The sequence below is a fragment of the Erpetoichthys calabaricus genome, chromosome 14, assembly GCF_900747795.2.
Source record: "Erpetoichthys calabaricus chromosome 14, fErpCal1.3, whole genome shotgun sequence".
NCBI classification, from domain to species: domain Eukaryota; kingdom Metazoa; phylum Chordata; class Cladistia; order Polypteriformes; family Polypteridae; genus Erpetoichthys; species Erpetoichthys calabaricus.
The window spans coordinates 60894090-60917732 of record NC_041407.2 but is presented as its reverse complement, the minus strand read 5'-3'; the positions used below and the strand labels follow the sequence as shown (position 1 = coordinate 60917732).

At 34.3% G+C, this 23643-nt stretch overlaps 1 protein-coding gene across 1 annotated transcript in view; it reads left to right on the top strand.

Annotated features, from left to right (window-relative positions):
- The window catches only part of maco1b (macoilin 1b), a 99646-nt gene that overhangs the window by 39909 nt on the left and 36094 nt on the right, over positions 1 to 23643 (top strand). The window contains exons 2-6 of the mRNA XM_028818711.2: positions 2372 to 2513; positions 5225 to 5351; positions 9013 to 9136; positions 12149 to 12327; positions 13469 to 13976. Coding sequence (XP_028674544.1) covers positions 2372 to 2513; positions 5225 to 5351; positions 9013 to 9136; positions 12149 to 12327; positions 13469 to 13976 — 1080 coding nt within the window. The remainder of the gene's footprint in view (positions 1 to 2371; positions 2514 to 5224; positions 5352 to 9012; positions 9137 to 12148; positions 12328 to 13468; positions 13977 to 23643) is intronic.

The following is a 23643-nucleotide window of genomic DNA, read 5'->3' as shown; positions in this document are numbered from 1 at the left end:
TGTGCATCTGTCTCTCTCGCGCAGCCCTGTCGCGCGCTCTCTCTCTCTTGCTCGCTGCACAGGAAATGCACAGGGAGAGACTGAACATGTACAAACCGAAAGGGAAACTGGCTTGTTCGTATACCGAGTGTGTGGTCGTGAACCGAGGCAAAAGTTTGGCAAACTTTTTGGTTGTAAACCGATTTGTACGTGTACCGAGACGTTCGTGAACCGAGGTTCCACTGTATACAGAAACAAGAAGATAGATAATGCAGTGAGTTAGAAAGTGTGTTCAATTATGTATTTTGGAGAGCATTTAATATACACCTCTGACGTAGGGTTTTATGTAAATAACTTTGTGCCCACCCCCTGAGAGGTTTGTAAGGCACCTCACTCCGATACTGTGAACATTAATATCTTCTTGTATGTAATTTGCCATTTTTAAATAGTTCGCCATGGTAGACTGTTTGATACCAATATATTTTTGTAGCTGCTTGTTTATGGGGGATTATATGTGACCAGATATATTTATTATTTTCTGTTATTTCTAACAGCATGGAAAATATTTCTACTTGTAGCATTTCTAACATGTCTTTCCTTTGTTGTACATATTCTTAAAATGTTTGCTTCTTTATAAAAATATAAACCTATTTTATTGCCACTTTATCGATTTACATAGCAGCTCAGGTATCATTGAATGGATTGATTGTGTCCCGAACTACGTTGATTATATGTGTATAGTTAAGTGTCTACATTTTCTTCTTTGAATGTCTATAGTTATTTTTACTGTTAAAATTCTGAATGCAACATTCAGTCAACCAACTAAAATCTTAGTTTTACTGTATATATTTTGCCTCCTTTATAGTAATTCTTAGTTCTTGAAGTATAAAGTATTTCAGTTTAGTTTGTGAAGTTATTATGCTGTATTTATGATTATAGCAATACAGAGATAATTTAATGATGAAACCACTAAAGTAAGAAGCATGTTCATTCTTTCATTCATCCATATTCAGTCCCACTTAGTAAAATCAGGGCTATCAGAGGGTAGGAACTGGACTCAGAAGAAGATACAAAGGTAGGCTAAGGTTTAATATGTGCTTGAATCAAGAGGCGTTAAATCACAAATACGTAACATAATATTTTACTGTGCTTCTTTTAAAATCTCTTAATCCCTACTTTTTCTTAAAAAAAAAAATCTTTTTCTGTATGCCTAATAGCTAGTTTTATGTTTTGATAATTTTTATTTATCAGATTTTTAAAATGCTAAACTTATTTTTCAGACTTGTGTGTTAGTACGCTTTGTGATACTGTAGTTATGTCTTTAGGAAAAAGACCATGGTATTTGTCACCTTTTATAAGGGGAAGTTTATAGCATAGTTAAACAGATTTAAGTGTATGTATTTTGTTATATTTTAAGTTCTTTGATTCTTCTTTTAAAAATGGAAACATCTTTCTCTCCTTCCAGCATGACAGAGGAATCATTTGTAGACATTTACCTTGCCCCTGGAAGTTACTAGTGTCTTCAGGTGCAAACGCTTTAGAGGAGGTGTGGGTTTCTGTACGGATTCTTTTGTAGCAGTATCATTTTTTGTGGTCAAAGCTGCTTACGATACTCAAGGCAATCTTACTACTGCCCTATGTATTTTTAATATAATTTATGTTCTGCAAATATATAACCCTGGCAGCATGGTGGCACAGTGATTAGCATTGCCATCTCTTAAATGCACCATTCTTCATATAAATCCCATATTCTGTCATTCTCTGTGTCAAGTTTGCATGTTTTCTACATATTTGTACTTAACCCCCCCAAGTTCTCCAAGAATTATCTTAGAACACCAAAAACCTATAGGTTAGCTTAATTAGCTATTACACATTTTCTCCTGTTTGGTTGTATGCATTAGTGCGCCCTTGATGGACTGGTGCACTGTTGAATATTTTCCTCTTTTAGGCTATTGTTATTGGCATTAGATCTGACCTTTTGTGACCCTGAATCTGATAAAATGGGCTTGAAAATGTTATTTAATAAAACCATATATATATATATATTTTTTTAACAATCATATAATTACTAGTTAAATAAGGATATTCTGCCAACATAAATACCCAAATTAAACTTAACATTATTTAATTTGTTTGTTTTTAGTGACTCTGTATGTAATGTTTTGCCTAATTCCAAATAATTGCTGTACTGTGGTCTCCATTAGCTTTACTAGTAGAGGATGACAGAGATTAACAACTGTTTTAAATTGAAAAGCTGTCTTTGATTTAACTGATTTGATTAAAGTATAATATTTTGCTAGTATATTTGACTTAAGCTCTTATTAAATGCTTTGGTTTGTAAATTCTTTTGATATCACAATTTCCTTTTTTTTTTTTTTTTTTTTTAAAACAGCACTTTCCTCTACCTTAAATTTCTCGTTGTTTGGGCCTTGGTGCTGCTGGCAGACTTTGTTCTAGAATTCAGGTTTGAATACCTGTGGCCATTCTGGCTGTTTATCAGAAGTGTTTATGATTCCTTCAGATACCAGGGACTGGTATGTATTATATTTTAAGATTTGCAAGCAGTGTGTTGTATAAAATTATCTAAGCTTTATACATGTCATAGTGTGTATTTTGTTTTTCAATGAGGCAATAAAAATTTACTGAGTTTTATCGCGTCCACATAGTCCATACAGCAAATTTGTACCACTCCTACTGCATGCCACCAGAGTGGTTTTCAGTATTACCAAGTAAATCAATGTCTAATAATAAATGTTATTTTTAGGTAATTCAATAGGCATTCAATTTTTTATATCCATTGTTTAAACAAAGATGGCAATAAAGTCATTGATGTTAACAGTTTTGTTTCTGGACTTTGAGGTAGCAGCATTGTTTTTTTTGTATCCCATTAAGATGAGAAGAAATTTAAGAATCAAGCAGCATTTGCATTAGATATAGACGTCCCACTAATGCAAAGTGTTCTTTTTCTGTACTATGCATTTATTCACCCAGATTGCACAGTAAATACCACAGCTACTAGTAGCTAAACTAAAAATGTAATAATATGGGGGCTACAACTGAAAAGCAAAAGTGGAGATGCTTCTGTCTCTCTGTTTAGTGTGGACTGTGTTTTAGTATTTGGGTAAACTGTGTGGTATAAGTATAGATTTATTTGCAGAGACATACCCAGTAATGACTTCATTAATAGTTTTATAATTGGTTATCTAATGAATGAACTGTTTTAAATGGTGAAATGAAAATTCGAATAGCTGTGTAAGAGTGTTTCAGTGATATTTGATGAAATTAGTTGGTGTTTTCTGTTTGGCTGGGAACACATCAATTTCCTAGCCAATTAAAAAAAAAAAAAAAATCTTGCACTACAAACTGGTAATGCTACATTAAATTCCACCATGGTGATAGCCAGGTACTAATCTCAAAAGTTCTTTGTGTTCAAAATTGTAAGGTACAATCATTCCAGGAATTTAATAGGATTTGTTCATTTACATATACGAGGTTGACCTGGCAAGTTTCTTTTTAATAGTATTTTTACAAGGACTTCTCATTCCAGTTAAGGAGAGTAGGACCCTAAAAGCTGTGCAAAAGTTAAATAACTACCACTAGAGTGCTTTGATTTCTTGTTTTGTGTCACATTACTTCTGATAAGAAAGCCCATGTTGTCATATGGTCGTGTTATGTGAACTTAATAGTTACTTATTGGCTATGATAAAGAGGAGCCCCCATTTGAAAATTCAACGGAAGTCCCTGACTGATCAATTCAGGCCTTCTTTTCATTACCTGAGTGTCATTTGATTGGTTCACGTATATGAATGACAGTATGTTATAAGTAAGGACGACTGTCGGTAGTCAATGCTGAAGCCTAAGTGGACTGGGTTTTTCTTACTAGAGACTTTGTACAGGACAGAGTAGCTTTGGAGGCTGCTGACATTAATACTGAGTGGACCCAGTTATATCAAAACTGAGGGTCACCAATTTTAATTATAAATAACAATTCACTTGCTTTACCGGCAATATGATTGGTTTGTATAAGTTTTGACCTGGAACAGCTCAGTGTTGACTTTATTGGATTCCAACTATTTACTTGACCCATAAATTTACAGGTACAATTCTGGGCACGCCTGTATACATTTTAATGAATAAAGAAAATATTTTTAAGCCACAGCCTATTAAATTGATTTTTGCAATCTATGGGTGGAAGCCTCTTCTATTTAGAGGCATATTTTCCTGTCATAATTGAGAGTTTCAGTGTCATGCTTGTTTTAAAATAGAGATAACAGTAGTTAAATCTTTGATAGATATTTCTCCACTTAAGAAGTGGATCAGTGTATGAAAAAGTTTTAAAATCAGAAATGGTTAGGTCATGTACTTCAACTCCTACTGTCAGTCTCACAGTACTTATGATCAGTTTATCTTTCCTTGTTTAGGCTCTTCAAAGTTGGTTTCCTACTAATCATGTGTTTGATCTTTTGCTGTATTTTATACTTGAATTGTGTGAATACTACTTTGAATTTTCCCTGGGTAGCTTCTTTCATCATGCATTGTGAACAGATGATGTTTATAAAAAAAAAAAAAAAAAAGCTTTGTTTCATGACCAGAAGATGCAGGAGTTATTTTGAATTACCACAGTAATTCAGTTAAATTAGTGTGAACATATTGTGTGAAATTTTCTAATACAAGAATGATAATTTTTACTGTTTGTTAAGTCATTGTTTAAACTCTTCCCTATTATTGTTTGCATAACATAATTAATACACTAATAAATTACATTATTGTCTCCATTCTTACTTCATTAAAAGCAAATCAAGATGTATCTCTGTTTTAAAAAGTAAGTGTAGTTTGATTTTAGCTCAGTCTTTTGAACTCCATTTTATTTGCTAATGGCTTAGTAGCTGTTTATGGAGCTTTCAAGGGAATACATCCTCCTTTTACTGTACAGGAAGGAATTAATTGATTTTAAAATATAATTTGTAATTAATGCTGACATTTCAGTTCTGTTTACGTTAACAGTAGTGTAAAACTTACTAGCAGACAAGTGCTCATTACTTACCAGATGAAGTCAAAGACAGATTAGTGTGTGAAGTTTCTTTTAACCACTTAAACAGCTACATCATGAAATTTTCAAATTTAAATAGGGTATGCCAACTTCATAGTATATGGGGAAAAATGGTAACAATTCACTTAGCAATGAAATGAATTTGAAAATGACACAATGAAACACCAGTTTATTGTTTTTCTTCTTTTTTTTCAGGCATTTTCAGTGTTTTTTGTTTGTGTAGCATTCACATCAGACATAATTTGTCTACTGTTTATACCAGTCCAGTGGTTGTTCTTTGCTGCTAGTACATATGTCTGGGTACAGTATGTTTGGCACACAGGTAAGAACATTACTTTGCCTTTTATTATCCTAAACCATCTTTAAGTCTGCATATTTTCAGTCACTGGGTTAATATTGTAACTGAGCACTTGGATTTACAGTTAGGTCCATAAATATTTGGACAGAGACGACTTTTTTCTAATTTTGGTTCCGTACATTACCACAATGAATTTTAAATGAAACAACTCAGATGCAGTTGAAGTGCAGACTTTCAGCTATAATTCAGTGGGGTGAATAAAACGATTGCATAATTTCCTTACCTTAAAACACTTTACTGTGAAAATTAAACAGCCTGGCAGTTTACCTGTACACTGGTGCCAACGCCTCTTAATGCATCAAAAAACATTTTCTGTGATGCTACCAGCATTAAAAGCCACAAGGCTTTTTATTTTATTAATTTATCTAATTAAACGAATAAAGAAGCATATTTTTCTTTCTTTAGTGTAAAGGACACTATAATGTCTTCCTGCTTTTCCTCATGAACCATTTGCAAGTCCCTTCTCGGATATACCCCAGTGTTAACCTCTATGGTATTTTTATTTCTGAAACTAAAGTCTAAACAACACTCAGATTGCGAGGCCAAATGTTAATCACATTATTTGGGCTTTTGTACAGTTTAACCTGCTTTGAATCACTTTGGAATTGTGCCAGTATGCAATTACAGTGGTGTGAAAAACTATTTGCCCCCTTCCTGATTTCTTATTCTTTTGCATGTTTGTCACACAAAATGTTTCTGATCATCAAACACATTTAACCATTAGTCAAATATAACACAAGTAAACACAAAATGCAGTTTTTAAATGATGGTGTTTATTATTTAGGGAGAAAAAAAATCCAAACCTACATGGCCCTGTGTGAAAAAGTAATTGCCCCCTTGTTAAAAAATAACCTAACTGTGGTGTATCACACCTGAGTTCAATTTCCGTAGCCACCCCCAGGCCTGATTACTGCCACACCTGTTTCAATCAAGAAATCACTTAAATAGGAGCTGCCTGACACAGAGAAGTAGACCAAAAGCACCTCAAAAACTAGACATCATGCCAAGATCCAAAGAAATTCAGGAACAAATGAGAACAGAAGTAATTGAGATCTATCAGTCTGGTAAAGGTTATAAAGCCATTTCTAAAGCTTTGGGACTCCAGCGAACCACAGTGAGAGCCATTATCCACAAATGGCAAAAACATGGAACAGTGGTGAACCTTCCCAGGAGTGGCCGGCCGACCAAAATTACCCCAAGAGCGCAGAGACGACTCATCCGAGAGGTCACAAAAGACCCCAGGACAACGTCTAAAGAACTGCAGGCCTCACTTGCCTCAATTAAGGTCAGTGTTCACGACTCCACCATAAGAAAGAGACTGGGCAAAAACGGCCTGCATGGCAGATTTCCAAGACGCAAACCACTGTTAAGCAAAAAGAACATTAGGGCTCGTCTCAATTTTGCTAAGAAACATCTCAATGATTGCCAAGACTTTTGGGAAAATACCTTGTGGACTGATGAGACAAAAGTTGAACTTTTTGGAAGGCAAATGTCCCGTTACATCTGGCGTAAAAGGAACACAGCATTTCAGAAAAAGAACATCATACCAACAGTAAAATATGGTGGTGGTAGTGTGATGGTCTGGGGTTGTTTTGCTGCTTCAGGACCTGGAAGGCTTGCTGTGATAGATGGAACCATGAATTCTACTGTCTACCAAAAAATCCTGAAGGAGAATGTCCGGCCATCTGTTCGTCAACTCAAGCTGAAGCGATCTTGGGTGCTGCAACAGGACAATGACCCAAAACACACCAGCAAATCCACCTCTGAATGGCTGAAGAAAAACAAAATGAAGACTTTGGAGTGGCCTAGTCAAAGTCCTGACCTGAATCCAATTGAGATGCTATGGCATGACCTTAAAAAGGCGGTTCATGCTAGAAAACCCTCAAATAAAGCTGAATTACAACAATTTTGCAAAGATGAGTGGGCCAAAATTCCTCCAGAGCGCTGTAAAAGACTCATTGCAAGTTATCGCAAACGCTTGATTGCAGTTATTGCTGTTAAGGGTGGCCCAACCAGTTATTAGGTTCAGGGGGCAATTACTTTTTCACACAGGGCCATGTAGGTTTGGATTTTTTTTTCTCCCTAAATAATAAAAACCACCATTTACAAACTGTATTTTGTGTTTACTTGTGTTATATTTGACTAATGGTTAAATGTGTTTGATGATCAGAAACATTTTGTGTGACAAACATGCAAAAGAATAAGAAATCAGGAAGGGGGCAAATAGTTTTTCACACCACTGTATCTGTTGTATTTACAGTGTTAACCAATGTTTTACATCATTATTGTTTTACTTAAATATCCTACATTTATATAGTTGTTGGTAAATGAGTTTTTAAAATCATAGCTTGGTGATAATGATGACTCGTAACCCCTAGGTCCAGGGTTTAAATTTTGTTCAAGACCTTGTTTTTTTTTTTGTGGCCTTCACATGTCCTCTGGTTTTCTTTGCACATGCAGGTGATATACATGTTCAGTTACCACAGGACTCTTAATTGCCCCTTAATGGTGCTCCATTTACCTGTACCCCTGAACTATAATAAGACATTTTGGATAATGAATAAATTAATTTTTTTAAAATGATGAAACTCCAACTTATACAGCCTACATGGTACTAGACATAGATAGAACCTGGTTCAAGTACCTTTTAATTTCTTTTCAGTGCTTTTCTTCTTGTGTTAAGTAAAGAGGTTACAAAGAATTTTCTCAGTTTATTGCCATTTCCAAAACTTGTATCCTAGGTATATTAGGATTACAAGTGTGAAAAATATTTAATTTTGAAAAAGTATTTTAGCATTTCTTAGTCCTTGCTACCATGCTAATACATTGTTGGATATCAAAGATAAGCTATAAGTAAACAATTCTTGAGTGACAAGTTCCAGCTCTAATTAATGAGAGTGTGGAATTGGCCTACAATCATAAAATAAATTAACTTGACTACTGAACTATCTGCATTAACACTGAGGATTAAGGTTCTCTTGAAGTGAAATTCGGAAGGCTCATTCTACTGTTTTTGTGTGTAAAAATAGTCTGTTTCAGGTGAGATTGATTGGCATTGTAGTGGAAAAATGTAGTTTATGAGAGATGCTTTAGTATATCACAAAATGTCTCAGTCTCAGATATTGGTACTGAAACCTGTTCCATTCGGCAATGTGAAGAAAAGTATTTTTGAATGTCAGGATTTTGAAAGTTCAATACAATAGCTGCTTTGCCAACCCCAATCCACATTAGGTTATTGATTTTATACCTTTGGCTGAAAAGTATTTCCTTTTACTGTGCATACTTTTGTGCAAATGTATTTTTTCTTCCTTCTGCATTATCTTTACCAGCTTATTACAATTCAGAGGATCTGCAAGAATATAGAGTCAGGGCAGTACCAGACTTAGCTCTGGTAAGGTTATGATATCTCATTTTCTTACTAAAGCATTCTTGAAAGAAGTATTTATTGACATTCTTTAGTATCTTTTTATTGTATCCCAAAACTCTAATGGGATTTTACAAACTTACTCAATATTCAACATATTCCATAATGTATAAAAAGACATTTTCAAAATTTACAATGCTCAGTAAAACTAACTGTTTTTACCTCTTGAAAAACCTTGTTTGCTTTCTTTTGCATTCACAGAGCGGGGAGTTTGTTTACCTACAGTATCTCTATGGATATTGTTTGTTTATATAGAAGCTGCAATCAGATTTAAAGATCTGAAAAATTTTCATGTCGACTTGTGTCGTCCTTTTGCTGCACACTGGTGAGTTATGTGCTGTATACTACTCTAGGTTCCCTTTAAGGTCTGCATGTCGTCGTTGTTTTTTTTTTTGTTTGTTTGTTTTTTTTACTACTTTTCAGTAAGTTTAGCTTTTTTCTCAGTATAAGCATAACATTTTAAATCCAGAAAATAGCATCAACTGTTTAACTGTTTTTTAATTTTCAAGCAAGATATTCTATGCCTTGAGAAAGAAGTCTGTATTATGTAAAGGAAACTACATACATTTCTGTTTTGGAAGGTTAGAGAACTTGCAGTGATAGATAATTGCATTATGCAGTGTATTAGAAAATGTGTTAAGTATATATTTAAATGTGTTACCCTGGACACTTTTTTTTTTTTTTTGCTTTCTGATAATTTTTGGTGATTATGATTTTGGATTGACTGTATTACACAGGAATATGGAGGAACATAAAATTTTATTGAATTTAGTATGTTTAGCCAGTTAATGATGCTGACACATTGCATTAGTTCAGTTGAGCTGAAAATGTTTTACTGCTGATTTTCATTTGTACTTGCCATCCAGTGCTTCTCTTCAGTGTCCAACAATAGCTGGCCAGCATTAATGGATTCCACTTGCCCTAAAACCACTTTATTTGCTGCTCTTTAGTTGCCAAGAAAATTCTCAATAGCTTCCTTAAATTCCATCCATGCGATTTCCTCTGGCCCTTCTATCTGATCTTTTGAACTGCTAGTCATTGATGACATGTCTGATTTGTGAACCAGCAAAAATGCCTTTCTTAATTTTGGCATAATTTATTTCTGGAAACATCTGTCTCAAATATCAATGTATCAAAATCCTTCAAAAAATATCAAAATTATTTCTTAGTAATTGCTTTCATGAAATTTTTCATCAGTCCAAGCTTTAAAAAGAAAAGGAGGCAAAAATATCTTGGTTGCATCAACAGTGGTTTAGGTGCCATGCTTTTCTGGCCTGAAACCAGACGGTTCTATTTAATGTAATGTGAATGCTTAGCATGACTGACCCATTTGCAAATGAAATGGCACTACTTTGAATATCTGAGCTGTATTCCCATTAGTAGTTCCATTACCTTTACATCATCACAAATGTTCCAGTTGTGATTGTTGTACTGTATATATTATTTTGCTCATAATATGGGAGTAAGTCACAAAAATAGTTGATTGCTCTAAAATGGTACATTATAGGAAACTTTTTTTGTAATCAGCAGGCGCAAAATTTTCAGGAAGAAAATTTTTCATTGTCCAGCATTATATGAAAGTAAACATTGCCACTTTTCATTGTTTTAGTTAAGTACCCTAAGTTCTTGTCTATAAGCCGGACTCATGTATTAGCCGGAGACCAAAAATCATACGAATTTTTAAAATAAAATCGTATCATAGATAAGCCGGACTCATGGATAAGCCGAACGTACTATAACCTATAACTAATAGAAGGGAGGGAGGTCAGTGGTCTCACTCGCGCCCATTTAATTTCTTTAAGGGGGGAGAGAGTGTGAGATATTGCCGTCTCTCTCACTCCCCGCATGGCGCGGTTGGAGCGGCCGGAGCGCGTTCTTTCTGCTCTGGGCGTCGCCGAGTCAACACGAGCGCGTAGCGGTCATTTAAATTGTGATTTTATATGTAAGCATATTTAAATATATATCGCGGATTTCTGCGGACAATGGGTCTTTTAATTTCTGGTACATGCTTCCTCAGTTGGTTTGCCCAGTTGATTTCATACAAGGGACGCTATTGGCAGATGGCTGAGAAGCTATCCAGCTTACTTTCTCTCTCTCTCTCTCTCTCTCTCTCTCTCTTGCGCTGACGTAGGGGGGTGTGAGCAGGGGGGCTGTGTGCAGCTGCTTCCTGAAAGAAATGCTGCACGGAGCTTCGCATACTTAAAAGCTCAAAGGGCACGTATTGATTTTTTTTATCTGTCTCTCTCTATCTCTCTCTCTCTCTCTCTTCCTCTCTCTTCCTGCTCCTGACAGAGGGGGTGTGAGCTGCCGCCTTCAACAGCTTTGTACCGGCGGTGCTTTGCATACTTAAAAGCCAAAAAACCCTATTGATTTTTTTTTTTACTGCTTGCTTTGCGCTCCTTTGAAAAGGAAGATATGTTTGCATTCTTTTAATTGTGAGACAGAACTGTCATCTCTGTCTTGTCATGGAGCACAGTTTAAACTTTTGAAAAAGAGACAAATGTTTGTTTGCAGTGTTTGAATAACGTTCCTGTCTCTCTACAACCTCCTGTGTTTCTGCGCAAATCTGTGACCCAAGCATGACAATATAAAAATAACCATATAAACATATGGTTTCTACTTCGCGGATATTCTTATTTCGCGGGTGGCTCTGGAACGCAACCCCCGCGATGGATGTATAAGCCGGACTTATGTATAAGCCGATATTCTATTTTTTCATTTTCACAACTTTTTTCCTTAGATAAGCCGCGGCTTATTGACAAGAACTTAGGGTAATAAAAATTTTGTCTTTTTGGTTAATGCTTTGATTTAGTGACCAAAATCCAAAGGGTTGCCAATTCAGTCCTCTCCTTTGACCTATTTAATTATCAGTGCTTTATTTATAGTAATTATTTGTACTTGTGGAGTATATACAATTTTGGAAAACATTGTTAGCTGAATAAATGCAGATATTATATTAATCAATTACAAGTATTAATGTAGTATTAATACTGCGATTTTTTTTATAGGATTGTTTAAAATAAATTACTTTTACTTGCATAACAAAAAAATGCCTTTACATTTGCAAGATGTTCATGCTTTTCAGCAAAACATAAATATTTTCAGATTTCTTACTAAAAAATACTGTTGCAATGTATCAGTTTCCAAATACTAAAGGTTTATTGGAGCCTTAAAATATTTATTTCTTAAGGTTGAGAGAGCAAGGTTTACATTTAATAAATGTTTAAATGTAAGGTTAATTAGTTTAGAGTGTACAGAAAATGTGATCATAATTCATAACAACGTCATAATAATAAAGCAGAAAATTAATTTTTCTTTCTTTCTCCCCTGCTCCAAGCATTGGATATCCTGTTGTGACTCTGGGTTTTGGTTTCAAAAGTTATGTCAGCTACAAAATGCGGTTAAGAAAACAAAAGGAGGTACAGAAAGAGAATGAGTTTTATATGCAGCTTCTTCAACAGGCATTACCTCCAGAGCAGCAAATGCTACAGAGACAGGAGCGAGAAGCAGAAGAAGGTTGGATTTTATTTCAGATAAGCAGTGTTTATTTGGCATGATTTACTTGTACTTTTTAAATAAGGTGCTTTCCTAGTATTTTCTTATAGTACTCACACTTACTAGTAAATAAAGGCAGAATTTAAAATTGTTTAACAGTTCACTTATTAGCCTTCAAACTGCTCTGCTCAGTAATTTAAAAATTCTTTTGAATTCATGTTTAATCAATATCTACATGTTTTAAATTTCTTTTTTGCATAAGTTGTGTACATCTATTCCTTTTAATCATTGCCTATGTGTTTTATTTATTGCTAAAATATTTGATTTTCCATGGTAAAGGTGTATTTCTTTAGTAAAATGCAGTATGATTTTCTCAATTTGTTTTTTTTATGCTGTGGTAAAAATAGCTGTAAAATGGTAAGTTCATGTCATAATTGGTGTAGGACTATATGAAATGTATGAGAGTATTTTGGTTTACTATATGATGCTCTAATACAGGTGTTTTGCCCCAACACAAATGTATAGCTTTTCCTTGATTGCAAGAGCACCCAAAGTCAATACACAAGGATAACATTTGTTGAATTGTTAACAAGAGCATTCTATTACAAACAATAACTTTTCTCTGGACTCTATCAGGATTAATATTTTGTCATCCATGAAACTTGTTTGTTGGCATTGTTAATACTGATGCACAAGATCTCTCACAAGCAACCATCCACTAAAACTTATTCTTTTTTGAAATTCTTAATAGTATTTTATTTTTGCCTTATAATTTATTGATCTTTGATTGTATCAAGGGCAATTTTTGTTAATTCACCTACATATTACCATTTTCTGTTTTAAGTACAGAATTGTAAGTCAGCAATGCGAGTTTGTGTCTGAGATGTAAATGTCCAACCCACAACTAATTTTCATAGAACAACTTCATTGTTAAAGTGTATACTAAGAGTAGGACACACATTTAAAATATGTAATAGAATTTTTCTATGTAATAGAATTTAACTATTCTAGTTACTATGTGTTTCTTGCTTTCATCATAGACTCGCTTGTTTAACTAGCTTATTCATTACTTAATATTTTTTTCTGAATGTGAAATTCATAACTAAATTAAATTTTCTGTCTTGTATCTATTTTAAGACATCTTCTTTATATTCTTTTCCAGCTGCAGTAGCCAAAGGGATTTTAGAAGTGGATTCAACAGCAGTTTCACAGCACAATGGGGGAATCCCTGCCAATAAAAAATTGGCAACAACATTACCAGAACTAGAATATAGAGAAAAGGGAAAAGAAAAGGACAGAGAGGTTAAAAAACAAAACCTTGGAATAAATAATAATATTTTACAGTCTGTAGACTCTAAAATACAAGAAATTGAGTATATGGAAAATCATATCAACAGTAAGAGATTAAACAATGATCTAGTAGGAAGTACAGAAAATCTTCTAAAAGAGGAAAATTGCACAGCCTCATCAAAAAACTACAAGAATGCCAGTGGTGTAGGCAACTCTTCACCACGCTGTCACAGCACTTCCAATGGGAGCATTCCCTCCTCTTCATCCAGCAAAATTGATAAAAAACAAAAATGCCCTAGCAAGAGTCCCAGTACTCATAAGGATTTAATGGAAAACTGTATACCTAATAACCAGCTCAGCAAGCCTGACATTCTGGTGCGGTAAGTTTCTACTTTTATTTATTTATTTTTAAATTTTTGGCAGCTCATTATTTTAACTCTTCACAGTATAGAAGCAACTTCAATGTCTGTTTTCCATTATTTTTGTGATGTTCATCTCCAGTCTTTAATTAAATAATTAGTTAAGTAATTAATTTGGCATTACAAGTATCAGTCAGATGTACTTTTCATCATGTCAGTTTCATTAATCACATGTTGAATATACGTTAAAGGTCAAATCTTCATGCATTGATTTGTGTTAATCTTCCATCTATCTAGAATCTGTTTCTGCTTTGCTTATGTCAGCATCTTGGGGGTGGGGGAGCAGAACATTCATGAATTAACAGAAATTAGCAGAAATTAACCCTGAACAGCAGTCCAATTTCTGGACATACTTGTAAATGAACTCACGGACACTCGTACTTGGCCAGTTTTGAGTTGCCGATCAACCTAAGTTGCATATTTTTTGCAGTTGGGAAGGGAGTTTATATACTTAGACAAAAAGCCCATGGAGAAAATGGCTATATGGATACAATTACAGTTCAAACCCACTGTCTTAAAGCTTAAAGGCAGCAGTACCCCACCATAACTAAGATCAGTTATGTATGATTTGTTCCTTTTTTTGAAAATGATAATGAACCCAATAGCAGTTTTTATTATTTTTTGGAACCCAAAAGATAGAGTTTACAGATATTCAATATTATTATTATGATTTTTGTAAAGGAAAAAAAACATTATAGTGCTTCAGAAATATTTTTCAGTATAATGATCTAGAGTTTGAAACTAGATCTGTGCAGCTGTGCAGAAATAACTTTTAAATTAGGTTTTCATTATTTAAAAATGTGTGCTGCTGAATATAAGCTATAATAATAATAATAATTCATTACATTTCTATAGTAATTACTTGTAATGTTGAGCCTTAAAACTGAATACAGTACTGCTGATTGTAACGTTTTCAGTTCCACCTGACGAATGAAATGACCTATTTCATGACCTTTTTTTCCTTTGAACATGAAGGGTTTGGGTTATTTGTTGCACTTTCTTTAACCATGTGTTCTGTCAAGACCACTTGAAATATTTAACATAGCTGACATATAAAACAACTTTTTTGGGTACATTTGAAATTTTAATTTGGAAAAATAAGTTATTTTTCATTTTGATTAATGTACTGTATTTATCTATACTGGGAAAGTTATGTATATTATCTGTGATTTACTCAACAAATCAAACAAACATCCCTTAATTGACCAAATGTAAATATTAGCACATACTTAAATATACTCTTTGCATTGCAAAAATGTGCCAGGTGTTTGCATGTATTTTTAATAAATAAGAAAATAAGTCTGTGTATGTTAAATTTCATGAGGTGTTTGTGAAGCGCTTTGTAGGTTTTGCTTCAACTTTTCTATTAATAGTGTATTGAATATTTTGTCTTTGTTGCCACATCTGTGAAAACTGCTTGTCACTGTCCCAAATGTATATAGTTTCAGTTTTGAATCTGTAATATAAAATAGTTTCATTAGTTCAGTATTATTAAGGATGTCTCACACAGTTTAACAGTAGCAGCCAATGATTTGATCACAGACCTTTGTTTATCATTTATCAATTTAGGCAGCTTGATGTGATTCTGAAAGTAGGTCTTTACTCAAGTCGATTTTGATCCATTTTATTCACACACGGAGATGAAAGTATACCAAATATATACTTATTTAAAACCATAGATATGCATTACATATACATATGTAACTATCAGAGTGTAAATAAGAGAAGGCCCCATACTACCCTGTGCTGAATAAACCGATCAGAGACCGGAAACACAGAAATAATTAAAAAAAAAAAAAAAAAAAGTGAATCTAAAGAAACCGTACAATTTCACTCAATAGGGTATTGGTATTAGGGTGTCTGGGCTTTCCCTTAAAGATAGGGTGAGAAGCTCAGTCATCCGGGAGGGGCTCAGAGTAGAGCTGCTGCTCCTCCGCATCAAGAGGAGTCAGATGAGGTGGCTCGGGCATCTGATCAGGATGCCTCCTGGACGCCTGCCTCCCTGGTGAGGTGTTTCAGGCGGACACACTGGAGGGACTATGTCTCCCGGCTGGCCTGGGAACACCTCGGAAGAAGAAGAAGTGGCCGGGGAGAGGGAAGTCTGGGTATCTCTGCTCAAGCTGCTGCCCCCGCGACCCGACCTCGGATAAGCGGAAGAGGATGGATGGATGGGTATTAGTACAGTACAACCATGAAACAAAAGCTTTAAAACTGAGCACATATCTAGACTGAAGCATCAGAGCTCTTATTTTCACAAAATGTCTTGAACATTTCAGAAATATGATTATAACAACAAAAGTAAGCTAAAAATATTTTATGGATATTTTGCCTGTACCTTTTCTAATGGAAGGAAATTTCCCCTTTCACTACTTCTCTTTTCACAGCAACTAATGTGAGTTGAGATTTAGTGTAAGCAGCAGTAACGTGATGGAGGCAGAGGTGCAGGTTGGAAAACCCTCTGTAGTAGAAAATCACAAATAATCCTTAAAAGAAATATGTGTTTGTAGATACAGAGCACAAAATACCAGTATAACTAAAATGGTATATGCACATATCCAGAATGAGCTTTAAAAAAAAATTGTGTCTGTGCTTCCAGCTGACATTTTTCAAAAGTTCATACACTTACATCTTCTGGCTAATGGCAAGATATAAATATCCAATCTGGTGATGTAGCAGAGTATTTAAAAAAATGCATACTTCAGTTTAGACCCAGAGTGTCTCTCTAAGTCTTTTATTTTTCTTATTTTCAGTAGTGACTCCTTACAGCTATACTTTTGCTTACCATCAGTTTCACAGCTGACGGATGACAAATAATTTGTGTAAATATTTATAAAAAGGTTACCTACCCACTTAAAGTACAGCTAGAAAACTGATACTTTTTACCACACTAATACTGTAAATATGCATTCTGTATATTAAGTTAGTTCAAGAAAGTCATCAGTTTTGGAGAGACATAAAGTGAGTCAATTTCAAGTTAAAAAAGGTATGGTCCTTAATCAGTTGACACAATACAGACATAAAATAGCCGTTTTCTTGCCTCACTGTTACTTTGACAAAAGACAAAATTTTGGTAAATTAAGTGTGCTTAATTAATGTTTTCAGCATAAAATAGGCAGAATATTAACCAGTTGTAAATATACCATGTAATTATGTATTTAGTGTTGAAATCATCATATTCTGATTGCTTACCAGTTGATTCTCTCATTCTTACCTGGTGATGAATTTACTAGGTTATGCAAGTCTTTCATAAGATAGTATGAATTCCAACGGAATAACAGTGTTATAAGAGTGTACAGTATGTCAGAAAATGTGTCTTTTACACTTATTTCCCTTTTTTAATTTAAGTTGACAAAACACTTTATTGAATGAACAATGTTGTCTGACAACACCTGGCACTGTGTGAAAAATGAATTGTTCCGTAGTTAAAACAACCCAGTTAACAGGATAATTAGAATTAGTATTGGCTGACTGAGCACAACTAGGCTTGAGTACAGCTGGCCCTGCTCAATATAAACACCATTTATTTTGATCTTCACTCCCAACGTCAAGTTGCCAGCAGAAATATTTAGCAATACATTTTTTTCTGATCTCTTCAGATATTTTGTTTGACTTTAGTATTGTTTTGCTGTCAATATGTGTAGCTCCTGGACTCCACCAAGCCACAGTGACGGCCATAATCGGTAAATGTGAAACACTTGAAAAAGCTGTGAATCTTGCCAGGAATGTCGCCCTGGAAAAAAATGCCTCCAGTGGTATAGTATATAATTATCCAGGATGTGACAAAGAATCCTAAAATATAAAAAAAAACACAGGTTTCCCTTAATGTAATCAAGATCAGTGCTGTTGAATCCATAATCGGAAAAGGATAAGCAAAAAATGGCTTCACTTCAGAGTAGCAATGGGACGCCACTACTAACCAAGATAAAAATAAACACTCATCCTCAAGCATTTTGAGAGAATGTTGTATAGACCTAAGAAAAAAAATAATCTTTTTGAATGACATGGGTAGACTTCTAGCTAGTGTAAAGAAAATTAGATTCATAGTAAGACCATTAAATGTGCAATCAAACATGTTAGTGGTAGTGTCATGGCGTGATGATACTTTTCTTCCTCAGAACCTAGACATCTTGTCACAATTGAAGAAACTATTAATTCACTTAAGGAGGATTCATGATTATCCACCCATGAGGTGAAGCCGAATTGTGCTTGAGTCTTGCAGCAAAAATAGTCATGCAAAAAAAACAAAAGCATGCCTATATTGGAATGGCTGAAAAGAAGTTGAAATTGGTCTTACTGGCTTAGTCAATGTTCAGTCTTAAAACAAATTGAGATGTAGTGACAGGATTTGAAACAAGTATTTAACAAACCACTGTTTCAAAGTTAATAAGGAAGAGTTGTCTGACTTTCCTCAACAATGATGTGGAGTCTCTGATTCTAAATTATAGGAAGCATTTGGTTGCTATCTTTGCAGAAAAAAGTTGGTGCAATAAGTTAAGGGTAAAGGGACGTTTACTTTATCATAGGACGGGTTTATACTTCACGTGGCATGATGCATGCAACTATGGACGCTACTGCTACTCCAGCTGTGTCACGTTTATACTTCACAGCGTACTTTATGTAAATCTGGGGGATTGCACCAGGTGGCAGTGTGAGATATCATCATGGTGAGAAAGCAACATTCGGTTTCACTGTATTGTGAATTGCCGAAACATCAAATAAATTCAGAACACCTTGCCACAATATCTCTGAAAAGAATGGATGTTTAATGATTACATCCATCAATTCAGGGATGCACTGATTCCAGCAAGTGTCTGGCGTGAGACAGAAATAATCTCTAGACAGGGCATCTGCTCATCGCAAGGTGAATACAAGCACACACATACACTGGTGTCATTTTAGCATCACCAAATCCCTGTGGCTCAAATACGCTTCCACAGATTCTGATGCTGTTGTGAAGGTGCAAAAAAATGGCACAGGAGATAGTAGGTATCGGGTCATTATGATTGGGAATATGCAACACATATATTGTCTATGCAAGAAACAGATGGAAAAAAAGCACCACAAATACATTTGTATGTCAGCATTTAAGTTAGATGATTTGCTTCACCACATTGAACCATTCATCAAACATCGAAGCACACACATTGATCCTGTAGGGTCTCCAAAGTGGCTTGCTGTCACATGTTGATAGTAAACAAAGACTCTGATGTCACACTTAAAGTTGAACATGCCGCTCTCCTTTTTTTTTTTTTTTTTTTTTTTCTGGTACTGCAACTTGCGCACATATTACGTTAATTTCTGAGGACATGTCAAATGAACGCTGAGAATACGTGGCAGCCTTATTCATGTGCATATGCATTCTGAGCGTGAGGTATAAATCGTCCCTTACAGTTCCAGCTGTTGTTGCATAACTTTGTTTAAATAAATAACATTAAGTAAACATTAAAATAAAGCTATTTTTGTTTCCTGTGGATTTGAAGTTATTAAAGCCTGATTCATAAAGGGAAATTGGTCAGCATGTAGTCACATTTGGCTCTTCAATAGCAGAGTTATCAAAATCTATACTCATTGAAGCTTGTCCTTTTTAAAAGTTTTAGGATTTCTAAAGTAAATTAGTAGCATTGTCAGTAATCAAGTATGCATTTTAAGTACTTCAGAGCTTTAAGGCAATGTAACTTTCTTAAGTGTGGATTATTAAAATTTACTTTATACTGCATATACTGTCATTATACAGTTTTGTGTTAATGGAAAAAAATTATCTCTTCTTTGGATTCATTCATTATTCTAATGAGAATGTGTAATGTATCATTGTATTTTCAGCTCTTATTAGTCCTTTAGTTTTTGCCATTATTGTCTGTTCTTAATGTTCTAGACATTTTAAAGTTTTATAACCTTATTATCATGAGATCTACTTTTTCCTTACTTTTTGGTTTTCCGGATACACACTTTTAAGATTGTTTTTTCTTTGAATTGTTGCTATTTCATTAGTTTCACTTTTATTTCAGAACTTCTGTAAAAACAATATTTGTAATCTTGCGAGTCCCAATATGCTGAATCTTTTTAATGAGGTCAGGATAGGTTTCTCTGTTTGGAATTTCAGCATAGACAAAACGATCTACATTATCAGCAGTTAATAATTTTTTTTTTTTTTACAAAGTAAAAAAGTAAGTAGAGTTCTGCATTGGACTCCTGTCTGTAAAGTCGTGCTATTTTCCTCTCACAGTTCCAAAAGTACATGGGGTTACCAAGGTGATACCCCAGCTTTTGTCTAGGTTTTTGTACAAGGGCTAGACAGAACGTTTTTGACTCCTGGGGTAAATGTAGCTTTTTAAATAAGCAGACAGATAAATATATATACATTAACAAAGTAACCAATAAATGCATGTGCGGTAAACTCCGTTTTTGAAATTCTCAAGATTCTTTATTTGTCACATGCATAGTTATACAGGACAACACGTAGTGAAATGCATCCTGATCCGCTTATCAAAAACTGTGCAAAGTTAGAAAAATATCAGTTAGATTAACAAAAAGTCATAGATCGAAAGATAACAGTATAGTAGAACATAATAAATAAGTAAAATTATGTGAATAAAGTAGAATTAAGTGTTAAGGTGCAATAGTGTAGTAATTATTGTGCAAAACCAAAGTTAGACTTGTGCATAGTTAAATGAGTCAGTTTGTTTGTTTGCACTACTGCGATCTTTACTTTTTTATATTTTCTAATTTTCCTACTTTCATATCCTTTAACTTTCTCCACATGTGTATAGCGCCAAGGTTTTTTTTTTTTTTTTTTTGAGCCTTTCTAATTTCACTGGTTTCATAGTCTCTAACCTGCTCTGCATGTGTTTAGCGCCAACGTTTGTAAACATCTCAATGAAGTTCTACTTTGTCGTTTACTCACTGTCATTTAATTCTGAGCCTGATTGGACCTGCTTTTTTTCAATTCCACTTGTTCCGGGCTGATAATTACTTTCTTTATTTTCTGAATTTGCACCTCGATTATTCTTTTTTGCTCTTTTTTTCTGTCCAATACATTTGAGTCTCTTTTCTCCGCGCTTTTCTTTATTCTTCGTTTAATCATTGACGGTTCATTTGTACCCTATTCATTTCTACCGTATTGACCTTATACACTTCATATGCACTGAGAGCCCTGGAGCTGTGTGTGCTGCATGACTGCCTTTACACTACTGATTTTTTTTTTTTTTTTTTTTTGATATTGCTTGTAAGTAGGGTGTGTCTTGCAAGACTCTCCTTCTATGTTCCCGTGGCAGGTCTCTTTCGTCTTGCGTGTCTTTAAATTATCTTCCGAGAAAGATCACGTATCGTAGACTATCAGGAAAGGGGACAGGATTTCTTTTTATAATAGATAGATAATATATAATAAATAAAATACATTATTGTTGTTATTATTACTGTAGGCACACAATTTGTTATACTAAAGGTCAGTACTCTGGAGTGTGGTCCTCAAAATGCATATAAGGTTTCTTGTGGTACCTAGATGGTTGCCTAAATAGGCTTTAGTTAGGCTACTAAAACCAGCAAAGTAATGGATTTTAATAAACTAATTTCAAGAATTTTAATTATTGTTGAGGATCACAGAGACCTAAAACCCATTTTCAATGGGGCTTATGGGTAGCAGCTATTACCACTCCACCACCGTGTAGTCTAAACATTTATATTATATGAATTAAGTTCTTTATGTAGCAAAGCCATACAGTGGCTATAAAAAGTATTTATCCCCTTGGGTATTAACAACATTAATGTCCGGTAGAGTTCACTTCTCAATCAAGGTGTGAATTTGTAGCTGGACTTGGAAAAAGGCTCTTCACTTGTAATCCCCATGCAACCTGAAAGAGCTCAGTAGTTTTGCAAAGAAGATTAGGAAAAAGTTGCAGTGTCCAGAAGATGTTTAAAGCTTATAGAGACTTGTGCACACAGATTCAAAGCTGCCATGGCTGCCAGCGGTGCATCTACACAAAGACACCAAATACTTATGTGATCAATTATTTTGTGTTTTATGTTTTTAATTTAGAAAAATTTGCAGAGATCTGTTTTCACTTTAACATTAAATCATTTGTTTATCTTAATTAGTGTCAAAAGACCAAATAAAATCCACTGTGATTCAATATTGTATAACAGTAAAATGTGAAAACTTCCAAGATGGTAAATAATTTTCTTAGGCAGTGTTGTACAAGGGCTTTTCTTAATGTTATATAGGGATCCGAAGACTGCTATGATAATAATAAGTAAAGACAATGTTTATTTTTAAAACTCTTTAATATCCTGTTTTCATTTTGAAAAAACATATTAGCTAAACTACTAGTGTAGTTTACAGAGACTGTTTTGATTTTGGAATTACCTAACAATCCTTTTCAATGTTCCAAATCTTTACTTATTTTCATGTTCTAATTTAAAATATATGCTCTATTTCTTGTATTTCTTCTTGTCTTTTCTAATATTAAACTTGATATGTTCTTTACCTTTAATTAAAAAAAATGTCTGTGAATTAGTCCCGGTTTGAAATTGTGGGATGATATTTGTTGTATGTCATTAAAAGAAATTTCAGTTAATTTATGTTGCTAATAATTCCTTAAACTATTCAAAGCAATTTAATTTTACATTATTATGCACTTAAAGTAGACATTATTTATATGTGAACAACTATGCCTAATTCCCTTTTTGGCAAAAATGCTGAATCTCTCTCTTTATGTTGCTGTAGATATGTTGTCCTCTTGCATTACACTGGATGTATTTGTGGAAATCTAAATGATGAATTGTTGCGCCCTCTAGTGAAGCAGAATGGTATTTTTGAACTGTGACATACTAGCTTAACGTTTTGAGTTCATTACTTATGAAACAAGGAGATGATTCTGTGCACATGTACAGACGAGTTGATCCAGTTGAACCATATGTTTAAAATAGCAATGACAAACCCCATCATATTTTTGCAGCTTCTTTCGGCATTCTTTCAAACAAAAATCGTATTTATTCTGTATAACACCTTTCACAATCATTACTATTTACATGCAACATTAAATATACAGAATGACTGTACATAGTATGTGCATTTATTTTTAGTTAATTAATTCCTTCAGTTTGTCCTGTTGAGTAAATATAAGTATGTACATGAATTACCTCTATGACTTCAACTGCTGGTAACAGTTTGGTGGTGGGGGTTGGCGAGTTATAAAATGAATGGGTATAGGGATAAATAACTGACTTTTTCTGTAAAATTAGGAATACACTATCCATTTCATATCCTGGTATAGTGCAACAGGCACAGCAGACCAGTCAAATAACGTAGATGCATTAAATCTTAGCCCTGGCATTTCTCCCAAGACAATATTGTTATATCACTTTTTTTCCTAGTTAAAAGATTTAACTAGTTTTTGAACCAGACTTTTTTTGTGCTGGGTTGAGGAAATTTCAATTTAACAGCTCACGCGCATATGGGCATTTTAGATTCACTGCTGTTTGTCATTTTATTAAAGTTGCAACAACCATGTAAGAGAGCAACATTTTTTTTGGGGGGGGGGGGTATTTTGAGTACATTTTAACCAATCAAGTCAAAGTATTCTCACAGTTTTTAGTAAGCAGGGTAGTCTGGTTAGCCAATCATCAACAAGCT